Source organism: Microcebus murinus, chromosome 11, assembly GCF_040939455.1.
Source record: "Microcebus murinus isolate Inina chromosome 11, M.murinus_Inina_mat1.0, whole genome shotgun sequence".
Classification (NCBI taxonomy): Eukaryota; Metazoa; Chordata; class Mammalia; order Primates; family Cheirogaleidae; genus Microcebus; species Microcebus murinus.
This window is the reverse complement of record NC_134114.1, coordinates 84,601,464-84,618,903: the sequence shown is the minus strand read 5'-3', so window position 1 is coordinate 84,618,903 and position 17,440 is coordinate 84,601,464. Positions and strand designations below refer to the sequence as shown.

The 17,440-nt window shown below is 45.1% G+C and overlaps 1 protein-coding gene and 1 pseudogene across 1 annotated transcript in view; one reads left to right on the top strand and one right to left on the bottom strand.

The window, feature by feature from the left end:
- Nucleotides 1-4,229: 4,229 nt before the first annotated feature.
- On the bottom strand, nucleotides 4,230-5,578 carry LOC105870870 (uncharacterized; annotated as a pseudogene).
- Nucleotides 4,707-17,440, top strand: part of EPB41L4A (erythrocyte membrane protein band 4.1 like 4A) — a 241,476-nt gene continuing 228,742 nt past the window's right edge. Inside the window, exons 1-2 of the mRNA XM_076008268.1 lie at nucleotides 4,707-4,890; nucleotides 5,253-5,675. Coding sequence (XP_075864383.1) covers nucleotides 5,577-5,675 — 99 coding nt within the window. The 5' untranslated portion in view covers nucleotides 4,707-4,890; nucleotides 5,253-5,576. The remainder of the gene's footprint in view (nucleotides 4,891-5,252; nucleotides 5,676-17,440) is intronic.

The window sequence follows — 17,440 nt, the reverse complement described above, 5'->3', positions numbered from 1 at the left end:
GGAGATGATTTCCCTGTAAACGTTTGTAACAAACACCCTCGAGGCATTCCAGTAAATGGGATCTAAGGCTTCGATATTTAGAAGAGAGCTGGTTAACGACAGATATGTGAAGTGAGTCAGAAGGCAGAGTCTTAAAAACTGGATGTGCCTGGGCACATACTATATCAGAAATAGAAGTGAGTAAAGTGTCCAAATAAACTAGGAAGTCGTGAGACCAAAACAGGGATATTTGCTTTCTTAATAACTCCCCTTTCTGATGTTATCTACTTGGCAGGGTCTTCAGTGCTTTTTCCCGTGACAGGGATTCATTTGATGGATGAGGTAGAATAACAAGGAGGCCTACTGATGGAGAATGACCCCCCCCCATTATTCACAGGTAATTAGGAGCAACTTTTATTATTTTTTGGAAATGTGATCTCTAGAGCAGTGGTTCTCAAAGTTTGCTTGCCAGCCAGCAGCATAAGCATCACCTGGGAACTTGTAAGAAATATGCAAATTCTCAGGCCCCACTCCAGACCTTGAATCAGAGACTCTGCAGGTGGGGCCAAAACCACTGCTTTAACAAGTCCTGGTGATAGCGCTGCATTGCCCCTTGGGTATTTACGTAATCAAATTATTTCTTTATTATCAATGATTTCAAACTGTTTTTTTTTTTCTTTTTCAAGTTACAATTAACTTTCTGAAGTTTGGAAAACAAAAAATTATAAAAAGCTGAGAGAAGACATGAATGGTTTAAATACAACTTCTTAAAGAGAATATGGTGTTTTAAAAAGAATTCTGAGTCTTTTTGGCACTTTGAAGTGGGTGTTTCAGCAAGGGGTGGGGGACTGCTCTATGTAAAGTGACACTTCTTCCAGGGTGAGTATTCCTACAGCCCTTCACAGATGGAAGCCCTGCACATTTCTATAGAGTGTTATATATTCTGAATTTGTCATTTGACTCATTGACCTAGGCTCATTATAACAAAGTATCATCTCGACCAAAGAAAATATTTTGTTACAATCTCTCTGAAAAGAGTTCAAGCATTGACGCAAAACTTGAAATAGAGTGTTTTATGTTATGCACAGGTTGAAAATGATATGATTGGCCGGGCGTGGTGGCTCATGCCTATAATCCTAGCACTCTGGGAGGCCGAGGCAGGTGGATTGCTCAAGGTTAGGAGTTTGAAACTAGCCTGAGCAAGAGCAAGACCCCATCTCTACTAAAAATAGAAAGAAATTAATTGGCCAACTAAAAAAAATATATAGAAAAAAAATTAGCAGTCCCAGCTACTCGGGAGGCTGAGACAGGAGGATTGTTTTAGCCCAGGAGTTTGAGGTTGCTGTGAGCTAGGGTGACGTCATGGGTCTCTAGCCCAGGCAACAGAGTGAGACGAAAGAAAGAAAGAAAGAAAGAAAGAAAAAGAAAGAAAGAAAGAAAGAAAGAAAGAAAGAAAGAAAGAAAGAAAATGATATGATTTTCCTGGAGGGAAAATGTGTTTAAACAGGATCTTGTTAATTTGTTTTTCTGGATAGACAAAGTCTTTCTCCAAAATTTTGAGGAAGATGTATATTCAACTTTTTATGCAACTGCAAAACTGTTATCCAAACTGGTTCAGCTATCTTACATACACACCAGCAGTATATGAGAATTCAAATTGCTCCACACCCTCACCGACACTTGGTATGGTAGTATGATAGCTTGGTATGGTAGCTACTCTGTTAGGTCTGTAGTGGTATCTTATGATGATTTTAATTTGCAATTCCCTAATGACTAACGATGTGACGCATCTTTCATGTGCTTATTTGCCATGTATATATCTTCAGGTCCAGTCATTCCACTCCTTTTATTTCCAAAAGAAATAAAAGCATACGTCCATATAAAGACACAGATCTTTTCCATGGACTGAATTGGGTCTCCTCAAAATTCTTGTGTTGAAGCTCTAATCCAGTGAGATTGGGTTCAGAGACAGTGTCTATTTGGAGGCAATTAAGGTTAAATGAGATTATAAGGGTGGGTTCTCATTCCATAGGATTAGTGTCCTTGTAAGAGTAGACCCCAGAGAATGCTGAGGCACGCTCAGTCTCCCCAGCCCCGACTTTTCCTTCCTTCTCTCTCTCCCCCTCTCTCCCTTCCTTCCTGCTTTTCCTCTTCTCTTTAAAAGCACACAACGAGGTCATGTGAGCACACAGCAAGATGCAGGGTGCCTTCAAACCAGGAAGAGGCACAGAAAACCACCATGCTGGAACAGAGATGGACTTGCAGCATCCAGAGCTGGGAGGAAATGTCTGTTGTTTAAACCACCCTGTCTACAGCATTTTGTTATGGCATCCTGAGCTGACAAATCACCCAAATGAAGGGAAAAAGAAATGATGGTATATACATACATACAATGGAATACTATTGAGCTATAAAAATACATGAACTACTTACATTCACAACATGGATAAATCTCAAAATAATTGTTCTGAGTGAAACAAACAAGACAAAAAAGAGAGTAACTATATAATTCCAGTTATATAAACTCCAGAAAATGTAGTTAACTGAGAGTGACAGAAAGCAGATCTCTAGTTGCCTGGCAAGGAATGGGAGGGAGGGATTACAAAGGTACAGGAGGGGAACTTTAGCAGGTGATGGGTGATGGATGTGTGTACTAGCTTGACTGTGGTGATGGTTTCATGGGGTACATATATATCAAAATATATCAAATTGTATACTTTATATTTATTTATTTATTTTTATTTTTTTTGAGACAGAGTCTCGCTTTGTTGTCCAGGCTAGAGTGAGTGCCGTGGCGTCAGCCTAGCTCACAGCAACCTCACACTCCTGGGCTCAAGCAATCCTCCTGCCTCAGCCTCCCGAATAGCTGGGACTATAGGCATGTGCCACCATGCTTGGCTAATTTTTTTCTCTATATATTATTTGGCTAATTAATTTCTTTCTATTTATAGTAGAGACAGGGTCTCGCTCTTGCTCAGGCTGGTTTCCAACTCCTGACCTCGAGGGATCCGCCCCCCCCCTCAAATTGTATACTTTAAATACATGCAATTTATTATATGTCAATTATGCTCAATAAAGCTGTTTTTTAAAACCTTGTAGAATCCTATTATCTCTAGGAAGCTCTAATTTTGTGTTAAATAGAATTTAAGTTTTCTTTTCTTCCGTTCCTGATAAAGAAATGGAAAAGAAAAGGCTGTGGTATGCACAAGACATCATGATTTTGTACATTTCCTTGTGATGAGCCTGGAACAGAATCCCTGACTCACCCCAAACCCAGCCTTTCCATTACCATTGGAAGTAAAAATACAAAAAGCAAAAATTCCCCAAACCAAATCAAACAACCATAAAACAGGTAGCAGTAAAACGCAGAAACAAATGAGTGAACTTGGGCGTTTCAGTTTTGCAAGCTTAGATGCCTCGGTTGGATATTGTGGTAAAGAATGAAAATCTGTTATGACACCTTTCAATCACACTTGATAATTGGTATCAGGGACACTATATTACAGATAAAGCAAGGTCTCCACAGGTAGAGATGGTAAAATCTAGAATAACAAGGTGTCAGCTCATAAGTCAGGCAAAACTTTGAAAATAAAACCCAAAGCTGAACACAGAATTTGATTAGAAATTCAAAACCTGCTTCAATTTCACAGAAAGCTCGGAAGGTAAAATAGGGTTTTATTTATAGCCTTAGGTAAGGTCTGTGCCAAACATGAACTTTTATATCGCCCTTGGCAGGGGGAGTGTGCCAATCCACTGTTTAGATGGGGCCACAATCGCAGGAAAGGAGGAGGCTTCTACAGGTGGCCCTTTGTGGCAAATTACTATGGCAGGAAACCCTCTCGAAGTTGCAAATTGTTCATTTCATTTCTACTGTGCTGCGGAAGCCAGGCTTTTTGTTTGGTTTAAGTGCTAAAGTCCTGGGTTTTGAGCTTGAGCTACCACCCAGTCAACAAGTGGTGGAGGAGCGAACTTAAAACCACGTCTGATGCCAACGCGCTTGCTCTTTCCAATGCTCGACACAGAGGAGAGTTCTCCGGGAGGCCCCCCGCCAGCCCGCCCCGCGTCCTCCCCTTGTTTCCCAACCGCCACGCTACTCTACTCGCGTGAACCGGCTGAGGGTTCACGGCTGGAGAGCACGGATTGCACCTGCTCCGAAACCCGGCGGGGCCCAGGCCTGGCCCGCAGCTCGTCAGCCTCAGCTGCCTGTGCTCGGACGCGGGGACCCGCCAGGGGTCACTGCAGCCTCAGAGCTATTGTGCCCGCCAGTCCTGGACGCGGCGGGCCTCGCGGAGGGCGTGGGGCAGGGATCGCCGAACGCCGGGGTCCGGGCGGAGCTGCCCCCGTCGTCCAGGGCCGGCCTCCGGGTCTCCCTGGGAAACCGACGCGGCGAGCTGCGGGCCGCCCCTCTGCAGGGGCGCGGCGCGCGGCTTCCTGGCGCGGACCCGCAGCACCTCGCCACTTGCGCCACCTCCGCTCCGCCCTCCGCCCCAGCTGATACCCCGCCCAGAAGGGGCTCCCGTGCTACGGCCACCGGGTAGGGGGCCCCCCCGCCCCGCTTCAGGGTGTTTTGCAGACGCCCGAGCCGGGCGCGGCAGCACCTGGGCTGCTCCCGCGCAGGGCGCCACCCCTCGCGCCGCCGAGAGAACTTTCCACTTTCCCCGGAGCCGGCGCGGCCTGGGCACACCCCCGCCCGCCGGCTGCGTGCCCAGCTGGGGCGCCCGCTTCTCCGCCCGCGGGCCTCCCGGCACCCGGCTTTTCTGAATGTTCTGCAGAAGCAGCACTCGGCCGCCGCGGCAGGGCATTCCCGGAGGGAAAGCTTGAACTTGGCCGTGCGCGGGCCCCCGTGATGAGCTCCAAGGTCCCTGGACGGGAGCCGCACCCCGTGACCAGCTGACCTCCCCGCTGGCCTCGGTAAGGAGCCCGTTGTCCTTTCCAGCCCGCTCCCGGCTGCTCAGTGCCCGTGGGTCGGAGTGTGGGGGCGCCGGGCTGAGTGACGCCCTTCGCTTCTGCCCCTGCGCCCCTGACAAAAGAAAAGCCGGGCGCCCCGCATCCCGCTGGCCGCGGCGGGGGCGGCGGGGCGGGGTCGCGGCGGGGAGGGCGCCCGCGGGGGACTCGGCAGGCCGCGGGGAGGCGGGTGCGTCGCGGCCGCGCTCGGATCGGTGCGGGCGCAGGGAGCTTCCAGGCGCTTCCGAGTCCAGGGAGGGGCTCGAATTCTCGTCCCTCCCCTGTCTCGTGTCTTGCCCTCATTGCCAGGCGACTTTTGTCGTCCCCAGGACTGCCGGAGGGGCCGCGGCGCCCCCGCCTTCGGAGGAGCCGGAGCCGCAGGATGCGCGGGGACGCGCCGCCGCCCTCCGCGCCCAGATCCGCCGGCGTTTCGCTCGCGGCTCCCGGGCGCTGACTCCCGGCGCGGACTCCCGGGCTTCTCCGCGCTTCCAGCTCCCCGCGGCGCCGGGCGCCTCGGCCTCCCCGCCCCGGCCCGCGGCGGCGGCTGCTCCTCCGGGCCTGGCCGCGGCGCGGACAATAAGTGGATGCGTCGCGCGTGAGCGGCAGGGGCGGCGGGCGCAGGTCTCGCCTGGCCGGAGCCGGGCGCCGCCGACATGGGCTGCTTCTGCGCCGTTCCGGAGGAATTCTACTGCGAAGTTTTGCTCCTGGATGAATCCAAGTTAACCCTCACCAGCCAGCAGCAGGGCATCAAGGTAGGTGCGGCCGGGAGCGCGCGCTGGGGGTCGGCGGCCGGGGGGCTGGGGGTCCCCCGCTTTGTCTGGGGGCTGTCACCGCTCCGGCCCGGCGGCTGCGTCTCTGCGCGGTGGCAAGGAGCGGCGGCCGCCCCCGGCGCTCGGAGGGCGGGTGGCCGTGTTAGGGTGGGTGGGTTAACTTTGAGCTTCCCCACGAAGGAAAGTGAGTTTGACATCCCGGAGGCTCGCACGCACCAACTCCCCGCTGCAATCCACCGTCCTGCGACCCAAACGCGTCCCCAAACCGGTCCCCTCCAAAAGTGTCTGGGCCCCCTGAAGCTCCCAGAGAGGCGCAGCATTGGTTAGACCGGCTGCACCCCACCACGGCGTGCAAGTTCGGTTTCCCGCAGCTTCGTCGAAGGCTCATTTCTTGACAGTGTCATGAGAGACCGAGACTAGTTCACTCGTTGACATACATTAATGGGTCATTGTGGTTGCCTGGGTTTGTGGTCGGGTAATGCTGAGTTTAGACTGAAAATACTTTCCCTTTCCTCAAGTGAACTGGGTTTATCCGCACATTTAAGCACACGTCTCTCAGAGCAACTCAGTAATAACTTTGCTCCTGTTTGTAGGTCATTAAAATGCAATTACTACCTTAACCCAGAGAACCCAAACAAAAGGGCCGCGGAGCTTGCAGGATCCACTTCCTTAATTTTGATGAGTGCGTACTTAATGTTTATAGTTGACAACCTGACTGACGCGCCTGCGCGCTTGTTTTGCTCTGGCAACAATGTAACTACCTAGAGGAGATGTGAATCCGGAGCGTTTTGTTGTTTTATTTCCCTTTCTCCCTCACTTTGAAATCACTAAGGCATTTTCGATAACACAGCAGCTGAGTCTGGTGAAAGGAAACCGCCCCCTTTATAAAAGAGCTGGCCCTATGAGAAATCATGTGTTGAGGCTGCCAAAAATCCTCTCCTAGACTTGTCATCTCAGAAGCTAATTCTCATGGGCTAGGCCGTGAGCATTTCCTTTGTGAATCAGTTTTTACATGGCTTTATGCACACTGGAGCAACTGTTCCTGGGCTAAAAGTTTCAGCGTTGATATTGCGGTTCTTGGTGTACAGAATTCTAATTTCATAGGCCTAGTTATTTTGCAGGAGAAAGGGTAAAAAAAAAAAAGCTATAAGATTGTTAACCCTTTCCTTTAGGAAATTGTTTTGACTATTGTTTCCCCAGTAATTGGCAAAATTTAATCAGATTCTCAGGTGGTATTTCAAGTACAATAAAACAGACAGTTTTGGGGGATTTTTAACTTTTAGTTATGTTCCAAAATATCCCTCCCCCCCACCCACCCACTGAAATTGGGAAAAGAATTTACTGGATAATGTAACAGTCTTTGGTGTAGTTTGTGAATAAAATAGGCAAAAATCACAAAACATCCTAAATTATTGATAATATGTAGATTCTTTGTAGTGTGAGGGTAAAAACAATTAGGAAAAGATAACTAATGATCCGATGCTAAGACAACAAAGAAATCTTTTTGAAGTGCAAAGTCTAAATTATCTAGAGTCAAAAGTCATCTGGAGTGTGAGTTTCCTATTTAATCATGAAAGCCAGGGCTCTGTCAGCTGTGGAGCATGTATATTATTCTGTCAAGAGAGCAGCCAAGACTTGGGATCAAATAGAATAATTTTGTCAAAGAAACATGAATCAAAATCTTGATCCATAATTACTTTTTATAACCCAATGGGTGCTTATCTTGTTTTACAAATAGGTTGAAAATTGGTGAGTGATTCAAAGGCAAAAGCAACCTTATACAATACTGTTATTTTGGATGCAGGCCATATAACTAAACAATAATTTAAGCAGGCTTTTGTTAGAAGTAATCATTTCACAACAGCTTGGCCTCTTATGGTGTCACAGAAGCTTGCCACAATTATTTTGATGGCCATGTGTGTAACACAGATGTTGTCTGAAGTTAACCACGTTATCTGCAACTACCATGCCATCATAAAAATGTATGTCTTAAGCACCTACCTACTTGTGGTATGTACTGAGTTAAACATTTTCATACATGTTATCATTTGTAAATATACAAAAGCATCTTGCATGTAGATGATACTTAAATACCGAACATGTATATGTCATTGTTCTGTACATACTTGACATTTTCTTTAACTTTTCCCTAACTTTCTTATATTATGGTACACATGTACAATTAATGTATATTGCATTCATTAGGTGAAATTAACTCCTAACTCCTCTTTTAGTTCGCAAATGAAAAAGTAAACAATTACTTCAAAGTTAATAGTCAATAGCTACTATTATGGTGTGTTCCCTGGGATAGTACACTTGATAATTTTGATTATCACTAATTAAAGTCAAATGAAGCAGGCAACATCAATTAGCCCATTTTCCCCTGAATTATGCTAGGAAAAAAAATCTCTCTTTTTTGAATTTTCATAAGTATTTCCTAATATTTATTTTGTGATGACCTTTTTCCTATTTTGAATGAGTGGAAGACGGCTAATTTTGTGTTGAAATTATTCAAATATTTCATCTTTTAATAGAAGGAATTTTACTGATTTCTAAATGGTTACTTAAGAATTTGCTTGTATTAATATTAATGTTAAAATAATACATTGAGTTAGAAACAGATTAATGATAGTAAATGAAAACAGAAGTGTGAGTGAAGCCTGGTAAAACATTTTGTTTGTGTCATTTTGAAAAACACTCTTTGGATTTAAGAGCCAAATTACAAAATGAAAAGTTATGAAGCAATTTTCTGCAATTTAGATTAAAGTTTTCTTATTGATTTTAGAAAAAAATTGATGTCACCATTTAAAGCATTTCAGCCTGAGGATAGTAGTTATACATGTTTTAAGATGAGTAGCATTTAAATGGAAAATGCTTTTCAAAAAAAATGCAGAAAAATAACACAGTATCTTTGTATCCATATTAATGTAGGTATTTGCCTATTTAACTTGCTTTAGAGGTGACCTCACCTTGGCAAACAGGAAGTCTTTTCCACACCGTTCACAGTTTGAGCCCTAATCAAGATTAAAAACCCAGGTTTATGTAAGCTGAAAGCTATTGGTTGTGTTTTGAGCCCCACAATAGCTTTTGGCTGTTTGTTCTCTGCTGCTATCTCTGTTGTTTATTCAAGTAAGGATTTCTGCTATGATTGGTCTTAGTTTTTTGGTAATGTTTGTTCTGGGAAACTTTTGTCCTATTGTAGTTTTCTGTGTTGGGGGAGGTAGAGATCTTTCCTTTTGTTCTCTTAGAAAACAAAACTTGAATGTGGCTCAGACTCCTTTTATAGGTTGTCATTTGGTTAGCAAAAGATTTTCAGGGAAAAAAAATAGCAAGGTTAGTCCTTAAAATTGCTGCTATAAATATGGAATAGATTAGTATTTTCAGCAAGACTTTAGTCCTTTGAGTAGTCATGTGATGAATACTGTGGTGCTCATTTTTCTTTAGATGTGTTGACTAAATTAATGAAACTAATGTGACGGTGAGATAAACTCCATTTTTACTTTTTAAATGGTTTATTTTAAGGATAGACCATACAGTTCACCCAAAGTGTACAGTTTATCCATCAACTGTTAAATAATGTTACCTCTCAGTCATCCTGAGGTTCCTGAGGGAATATTGTGAGTTTTGATGCTTTGATTAGAAACTTCCTAATAAACTAGAAAAACAATTATAAATTAGGGGCTTTAAAGTATATGTATTCATTTACCCAAAATTGTAATTTTCATTCCATTTGGACTGGTAAAGAAAACATCTCAGGAGATTGGGAAAAAAGTGAAAAGCAATAGTTCTTCAGAAATTAAGTATATGTGTGAATACCTATATCCTTTGGTATCAGCCACGTAGGGTACAAAGTCAAGGCCCTTATAAATATCAGTTGAAGCAAGTAATCGTACTTTACATAACACAATTTCTGTTAATGTAAGACTGGCTATGGGTCTTGATCAATTAGTAAATTTGATGTTACTGGAATAGAAAGTGCTCCTCTTCCACACTACATCCAGGTTTCCAAAATTCAAATGTGATATCCAAATTGTGGCTATATAAGGTTAACTAGCATATACATTAGTATATAATTGGTATATAAATACTCCCTCAATTTTGCAAGGAGTTTTTTTTCTTGAAAAAAATTAAGTATACTTTTTATCATCCATGGCTTGAATATGACTTAGAAACTATTTAAGGGGGAAAGCACTGTTAGCTCCAATGGCTTTATGGCTGTCCTTCTCTAGAGCTTAACAATATTATTGGTTGATGGTGAACCATGCTTTTTGTAGCCCAGTTACCATGTTCTTGCATTCTGTAATGGTAAGCTTGAACTGAAGTTGCCCTCATGCAGAGCTTTTGTTGCCTCTGAGCATGGGTGAAGATAAGGTTAAATCTATTGTTGGGACAGAAGTCCGGACTCAACTTTGATTAGTCATGTGGACAGTGGTTTGTTATTTTTATTTAGACACTTACAAGATGGAAAACTCATCTTTTGTTCGGTGGTTTGTGTCAGGTTTTATCCCAGACAGTAGGGCTGAACAATTCCTTCTTGTAGGAGTCTGTCCTGTCCATTGTAGGATACTTAGCAGCATTCCTAGTGTCCAGATGCCAGTAGCACCTCTTCCCTAGTAGTGACAACTGAAAATGTCCCCAAATGTTGCCAGATGTTCCCTAATGGGCAAAATCACCCTCAGTTGAGAACCACTACCATAGAGGGTAGCAGCTTTCTTTATTCTTATGTTTTTGGTGCTCAGCCTTCCACATTGAAAGCAGGACTACTTTTGGGTGCTTTCTATTTTTTCCATTTTTTTCACCTCTTTTGGAATGGCGAGTTGTTTACCTTATATTCAGTGTAAACAATATGATATCTATGTCTCTAACTTCATATTCTTATACTCAGAGCAATATTTGAAGTGATCAAAGCATGGGCCCTGGAGTCAGACCACCTGGGTTTAAATTTTGGCATCATTGATGACTGACTTACTAGCTGAGTAGCCTTCAGAAAGATACCTATCTCTTCTGAGTCTCAATTTCCCCATATATTAAAATGGAGACAAGATACAGTACTCACCTCATACATTTATGGTGCCTTGCATGTGGTAAGCACTAAGCAGATATTAATTTTATTCTTCCTCCTATCCTCATCCTCCTCTCTTTATTGTTGTGGCTTATTCCAGTCTAGAGATAAAGTTCAAACTTCATTGTTTGTCTTAGCACCCTATCTGATCTAGCCCTGCCTGCCCCAGTGACTTGCTCTCTGGGTATGCAGAACTCCTCACAGTTTCCCAAACATTCCAGACTCTCTTGAGGCCTTATGCATGGGATTCCTATGGATTGGTGTATGCTTTTGTCTTTCTCTGAACACATCCTCCTCTGAACCATCCTTTACAACTTGACTCAAGAGTCCCATCTGCTAGGCAGCCGTCAACTCACCCTGACCAGGCAGAGTTCAGCACTGGTCTGCAACCTCACATGCTGTTACAGTGCCTGTCGTATTGCAAGCATCATTTCTGGACACATCTGCCTCCTCCAGTGTCCTCAGCCCCAGTCTATGATCCTTAGCAGCTAGAGCTGTATACCTCATGCAATAGGTGCTTATTAACTATAATTTGATAGAGGAATGGAGTGTTACAGTCGAAATAGGCCATATTGAAAATCTTCTAGATAATGAGGTTCCTTTGCCATTTTATTTTACTAGAAAAGACCCTGGAATAAAGTAAATCTCACTGTGAAAAAATCTGTTGCCAAGATACTCTGATTTTTATATTGATAATAGGTAGAAAATGAGATGGTGTAGTGGACTGAATTCATGCAGTGCATTGAAGAGCCGACTAGCAGCTATTTCAGAAAACATGAGTCCCATCATTTTTGTATTGTAGAGATAACTACCACATCTTTCTCTCTCTTTTCTAAAGATAACTTTTGCCTTCCAACTTGAGTCTTTTGGAAGAAGGGCATGTTTTCTGCATGGACAGCAGATCCTCACACTTTAGCGACTTTTCTTCTTTACTTCCCATTCCTTAAACTGTCTGAGAAAGGTGTTAATTTCACAGTATGAATTTACACAATTAGGGCCTGGCACTGTAATTTTTAATCTTGCTGTGCCACCTATTTTATTCTTGAAGCTGCATAAACCTAATGTGACACTGTTCTGAGGCTTAATGGAAAAGATGGTGTACATAAGTTAAATACAGAATTTTTACGAAAAGTGTTTTTCACAGTGATGCAAACTGTATCTGTCTGCAGGCCTATAATAAACAAGACAACTCAGAGATCAGAGATCAGGGGTGGCTGTGCCCCTGCCCTGGCCTCTCTGAGATTGACTGCTTTGGCCCAGCTTTATCTGTGACATTTTAGCCACATCTGAAGCTCCTGGTCAGCCTGCTCTGGGTTGTAATGACTAACCACCATGAGTTTTGTTTCAGAGCTTCATGTGTTGAGATTAAACAGGCACCTGTTATCACATGTTGCGGGCATTGACTAGGTGTGTTAAGTTCAGGAACCAGTCAGTTTACTTTGTGACTCAAAAACTTGTAACTGCAATTTGGAAAGTCTATATGCCATTCTTAAAAATGTGGATTGCATTCCTGTGCCCTCTGAGCCATGTATGTATTTCCCGTTTGTTTTCTTTTTTTTAAAGAGAAAAGGTTCTTCCTTAATGCCCCTATTGTTAATCCCTTTCTCTGTAACAAAACACCCTTGGGGAAGAGATTCCCCAGGGGCTGAGATGGTTCCTCTGGAGACACTCCTAATAATCTCCGAAGCTCCGAAAGGGCTGCACAGCTCTTCCAAACGCGTGACAAGTTTGTTTCCAAGCGGAGGATATTGACATGCTAAGAGGAAGTTAGAACAAGAGGGATGGGGACAGGCCAGGGGAACGGAGAGGTGCTGAGCGCTAGCTGGCACGGGCGATAACGGAAAGGTCAGATGGCAAGGGAGGAATCAGCAGACCGAGACCGGAGAGGGAACTGAATGCTGCAGCGTATTGTCTAGAAAAGCCGCCTTCTGAGCGCTTGAGAAAGCACAGTGTAAAGCCGGGTCGCCAGCTTTGTGCGGATGGTGTTCAGAAGTAGGTTAGCAAGTGCTTTGTTTGGAGCACAGCTCTCCATACAAATAGTGGGTGGGTGAGGGTCACGTTCTCAAGCCACCCACGGAGGCCATGTGAGTTTTTAAGCCACTCAGGTCCCGCCACCCCCTTCTTTCAGACCTGTGTGTTTCAGAAGCGGCCTTGCAGCCTTAACTGTCGCTTGTCAAAACTGGTTTTTCTGTCATCCTCGATGCTCCAGACTTGGTGCCCGGGGCCCCCACACCTGAACCAGCCTCCTCACTGGGGTGCTGTGTGTCACCTTCAGTCCTTTCCCCTCCCTGCCCCGTGTTCATATCCTGGTCCGCTGCATAATTCCTGGCTTTGGGATTGGGCAAGTGATTTTTCTCTGATCCGTTCTCAGTTTCCTCATCTGCAAGCCGAGGGGTGTTTTATCTGCCTCGTGGGACGACTGTGAGAATTTGAGAAAAGAATTTTAAGTACACAGATTAAAAGGTGCTCAATAAATGACAGTTGTTGGCACGTATGATGTATTATTTGCTAATACATTTATTCCTGAATCCCAATTTGGGATACCTAGCCCCCCGACTCCTGCCCAAGGTGACGCAGGCTCTCTGAGGGGGGGTGGGTGGTGGTTTGGAGTGGGGGAGCAGCGGTGGTTCAGGATTCATAGATACTGGTGGTTTGTCAGACCTGTCCTGCAGGAGAGACAGTGTCACAGTGTCCCAGCTGGGCATCCCCTCACGTTGCCTCTGCTACCACGGGAATGCTGACACTCCATGTGTACCCTCAGTCCTGACTTCCCTGTTATGTGGCTTGTTTTTCTGATTGCCTACTGGATTCCACACCAGGCACCTGAGCCCACCACCACTACTCCCAGGCCCCTCCAGTCCTGGTTCTCTTCCCGAGCTTCCTAGTTTGGGGAATCATGCCACACTCTGTCAGTGAAGGTGCTTTCGTCCCCAGTTACAGCAGCGATCCCTTTGCGAACTGCTTCCGCACCAGGAAGCTTATTACTTCACCTATCAGGGAGTCTGGGGGCAAGGAGGGAAGCTTCAGGGTGGGTCAGAGAGATCAAGGTCCCCGCTTCTCTCCACCTCTTCCTTGCTGTGCCATCTAGGGAGCCGGTGCCATCCTCAGGCTGTAGCAGATGGCCTGGCCATGGGGTAAGTGGTTCCAGAGATGAGGAGGATATTCATATATGACAATAGGCAAAATAGGAATAGAAACAGTCTCTTTTTTAGGAGAGAAACTTTCTCTAGAAGTCCTCCAGCAGACTTTCCCTTGGGTCTTTTAGCCTGAATGAGTCTGGTGGCCGTTCTTGAGCTATAATGGCGACGAGATCACCCTCAGAATGGGGTGGGAGTGGGACCAGTCTCCCCGAGACCAGTGGCTGCATGGGGGAGGGGCTCAGGAAAGACGGAGGGGAGTCGTGGGTGCCATTGGACACCAGTAGTGTCCACTCTACCCCTTGGGTCAGGATCCTCAAGTTTCTAGATCCTTCCAGGTCTTGGAATTCCCACTTCCTAAACATCTTCCAAATTTGTTTCTTCTGCTCTTTTCTCATTGCTACTGCCCTAATTCAGTCCCTTCTCAGTTCTCTATTGGGCAGTTCCTGGTAGCCTTCTAATCCCTGCCCCTTAACCACCTGTGACTGCGTCCCAAGTGGTCTTTTGTCGCCCCCTACCTACTGTAGGATACTTCAAAGGCAAGTCAACCTGTGTGCTCAGGTTTAAATTCCTCACTGGGGACAGCAGCCATCTGTTCTCCTTTCTCCCACCACTTCCTCATACCTGTCTTGTCCTCTAGCCAGACCGAGCTGCTTCCTGGTCTTTGGGTTCTCCACGATCCCTTCCACCCATGTCTTTTTCCCTGCCTGGAAAGCCCCACTCACCACCTCGTACCTGAGTGAGGTGCCAGCCCTCACCAAGCAGGGTTCTGCTCAGGTTTCACCTTTTCTGAGAACTGCCCCTTGCTGGAGAGCTGGAGAGGCCCTCTTTGACCCTAGTCCTGCATTTCAGTGCAGTGGTTTCTATACTTTCCTGCCCACCTTGACCTGGGAGCAGTGTAGTGAGGCCTCAGCCATAGGTAAGTGTGGCTTCCAGTCTCCCTCCCATTTGTTCGTGCCGTAAACATAGCCAGGCCACTTACCCCAAGTCTGCTTCCTCAACTGTAAAATTAGGGTAGGGCCTTGCCTAAAATTAGGTAGGGTGCCTTGCCCTGAGGTGATGTGCAGGAAACCCTTAGTCCTCCCTAATGAGTGCTAGCTGCTGTCCTCAGGGGTGGAAAGCCTTGAGGGAGGAGACTAGGTCCTTGCTATGGGATTCCCGGCAGGCCCTGTGGCAGGTATCTATGAGGTGCCGACTATGTGTGTTAATCTTAATAAGAAAAGGTACCTTTATATTGACATAAGCTAAGGAATCTGAGAAAGAAAAGACATCCCTCTGCCTTTTGTTTTTCTAGGTATAAACACCTGCTTGACTCCTCAGTTTCTTTTATTGATTGATTGATTGATTGATTGATTGAGACAGAGTCTCACTTTGTTGCCCAGGCTAGTGTGAATGCCGTGGCATCAGTCTAGCTCACAGCAACCTCAAACTCCTGGGCTCAAGAGATCCTTCTGCCTCAGCCTCCCAAGTAGCTGGGACTACAGGCATGCACCACCATGCCCAGCTAATTTTTTCTCTATATATTAGTTGGCCAGTTAATTTCTTTTTACTTATAGTAGAGACGGGGTCTCGCTCTTGCTCAGGCTGGTTTCCAACTCCTGACCTTGAGCGATCCACCCTCCTCAGCCTCCCAGAGTGCTAGGATTACAGGCATGAGCCACCGCGCCCGGCCTCTTATTTTATTTTTAAAAACGGCTTCATAAAGATATAAATTATACATGATACCACTCACCTATTTAAAGTGTACAATTCAATGGTTTTCCATGTATTCGGAGTGAGGATATGTACAGCCATCACCACAGCTTTAGAACATTTTCATGATTCTGGGAAGAAACCCCATACCCATTAGTGATCACTCCCGAGTTCCTCCCCATCCCCACCCCCACCTTTAGGCAATCACTAATCTTTCTGTGTCTGTAGCTTTGCAGTTTCTGGGCATTTCACATACAAGGATTCTTATGATATGTATTATTTTGTGACTGGCTTCCTTCACTTGGAATAGTGTTTTCCAGATTCAGTCACTATGCAGCATGTATCAGTACTTTATGCCTTTTTATTGATGAATGATAATCTATTGTATGGATATACCGTATTTATCCATTCATCAGTTTGTGGACTTTTGGGTTGTTTTACACTTTTTGGCTATTATAAATAATGTTGCACATTTTTCATGTACACGTTTTTGTATGGACATGTTCTAATTTCTTTTGCATATATACCTAAGAGTGCAGTGGCAGGGCCATAAGGTTTAACAGTTTGAGGAACTGCTGAAATCTTTTCCACCATTACTGCTGCACTATATACATTCTCACATGCAGTGGATAAGGGTCCCAGTGCTCCACATTCTCTCCAACACTTGTTATAATCTTTTTGATTATAATCATTCCATTGGGTGTGAAGTGGCATCTCATCGTGGTTTTTTTTTTTTTTTTTTTTTTTTTTTTTTTTTTTTTGAGACAGAGTCTCACTTTGTTGCCCGGGCTAGAGTGAGTGCCGTGGCGTCAGCCTAGCTCACAGCAACCTCAAACTCCTGGGCTCGAGTGATCCTTCTGCCTCAGCCTCCCGGGTAGCTGGGACTACAGGCATGCGCCACCATGCCCGGCTAATTTTATATATATATATCAGTTGGCCAATTAATTTGTTTCTATTTATAGTAGAGACGGGGTCTCGCTCAGGCTGGTTTTGAACTCCTGACCTTGAGCAATCCGCCCGCCTCGGCCTCCCAAGAGCTAGGATTACAGGCGTGAGCCACAGCGCCCGGCCTCATCGTGGTTTTGATTTGAATTCTTCCCTGATGACTAATATGCTGTTGAGCATCTTTTCACGCACTTATTGGTCATTTGTATATCTTCTTTGGAGAAATGTCTGTTCAGATTCTTTGCCAGTTTTCTGGATTGGTTTGCCTTTTTGAGTATGAATTTGTACAAATTATCTGAAAAAAAGTCCCTTATCCGATACCTGATTTGCAAATATTTTCTCCCGTTCTGTGGGGTTGTGTTTATAATTTCTTTTTTTTTTTTTTTGAGACAGAGTCTTGCTTTGTTGCCCAGGCTAGAGTCAGTGCCATGGCGTCAGCCTAGCTCACAGCAACCTCAAACTCCTAGCTCAAGCAATCCTCCTGCCTCAGCCTCCCAAGTAGCTGGGAGTACAGGCATTCGCCACCATGCCCGGCTAATTTTTTGTATATATATTAGTTGGCCAATTAATTTCTTTCTATTTATAGTAGAGACGGGGTCTCACTCTTGCTCAGGCTGATTTCGAACTCCTGACCTCGAGCAATCTGCCCGCCTCGTCCTCCCAGAGAGCTAGGATTACAGGTGTGAGCCACCGCGCCCGGCCTATAATTTCTTGATGGTTCCTTTCAAACACAAAAATTTTTGATTTTGGTGAAGTCCAATTTATCTATTTTTTCTTTTGTTGCTTGTGCTTTTGGTGTCATAGCTGAGAAACCATTGCCTAACTCAAGGCATGAGGATTTACTCCTATGTTTTCTTTTAAGAATTTTATAGCCTTAGGTCTTACATTTAGGTCTATGACCCATTCTTCAT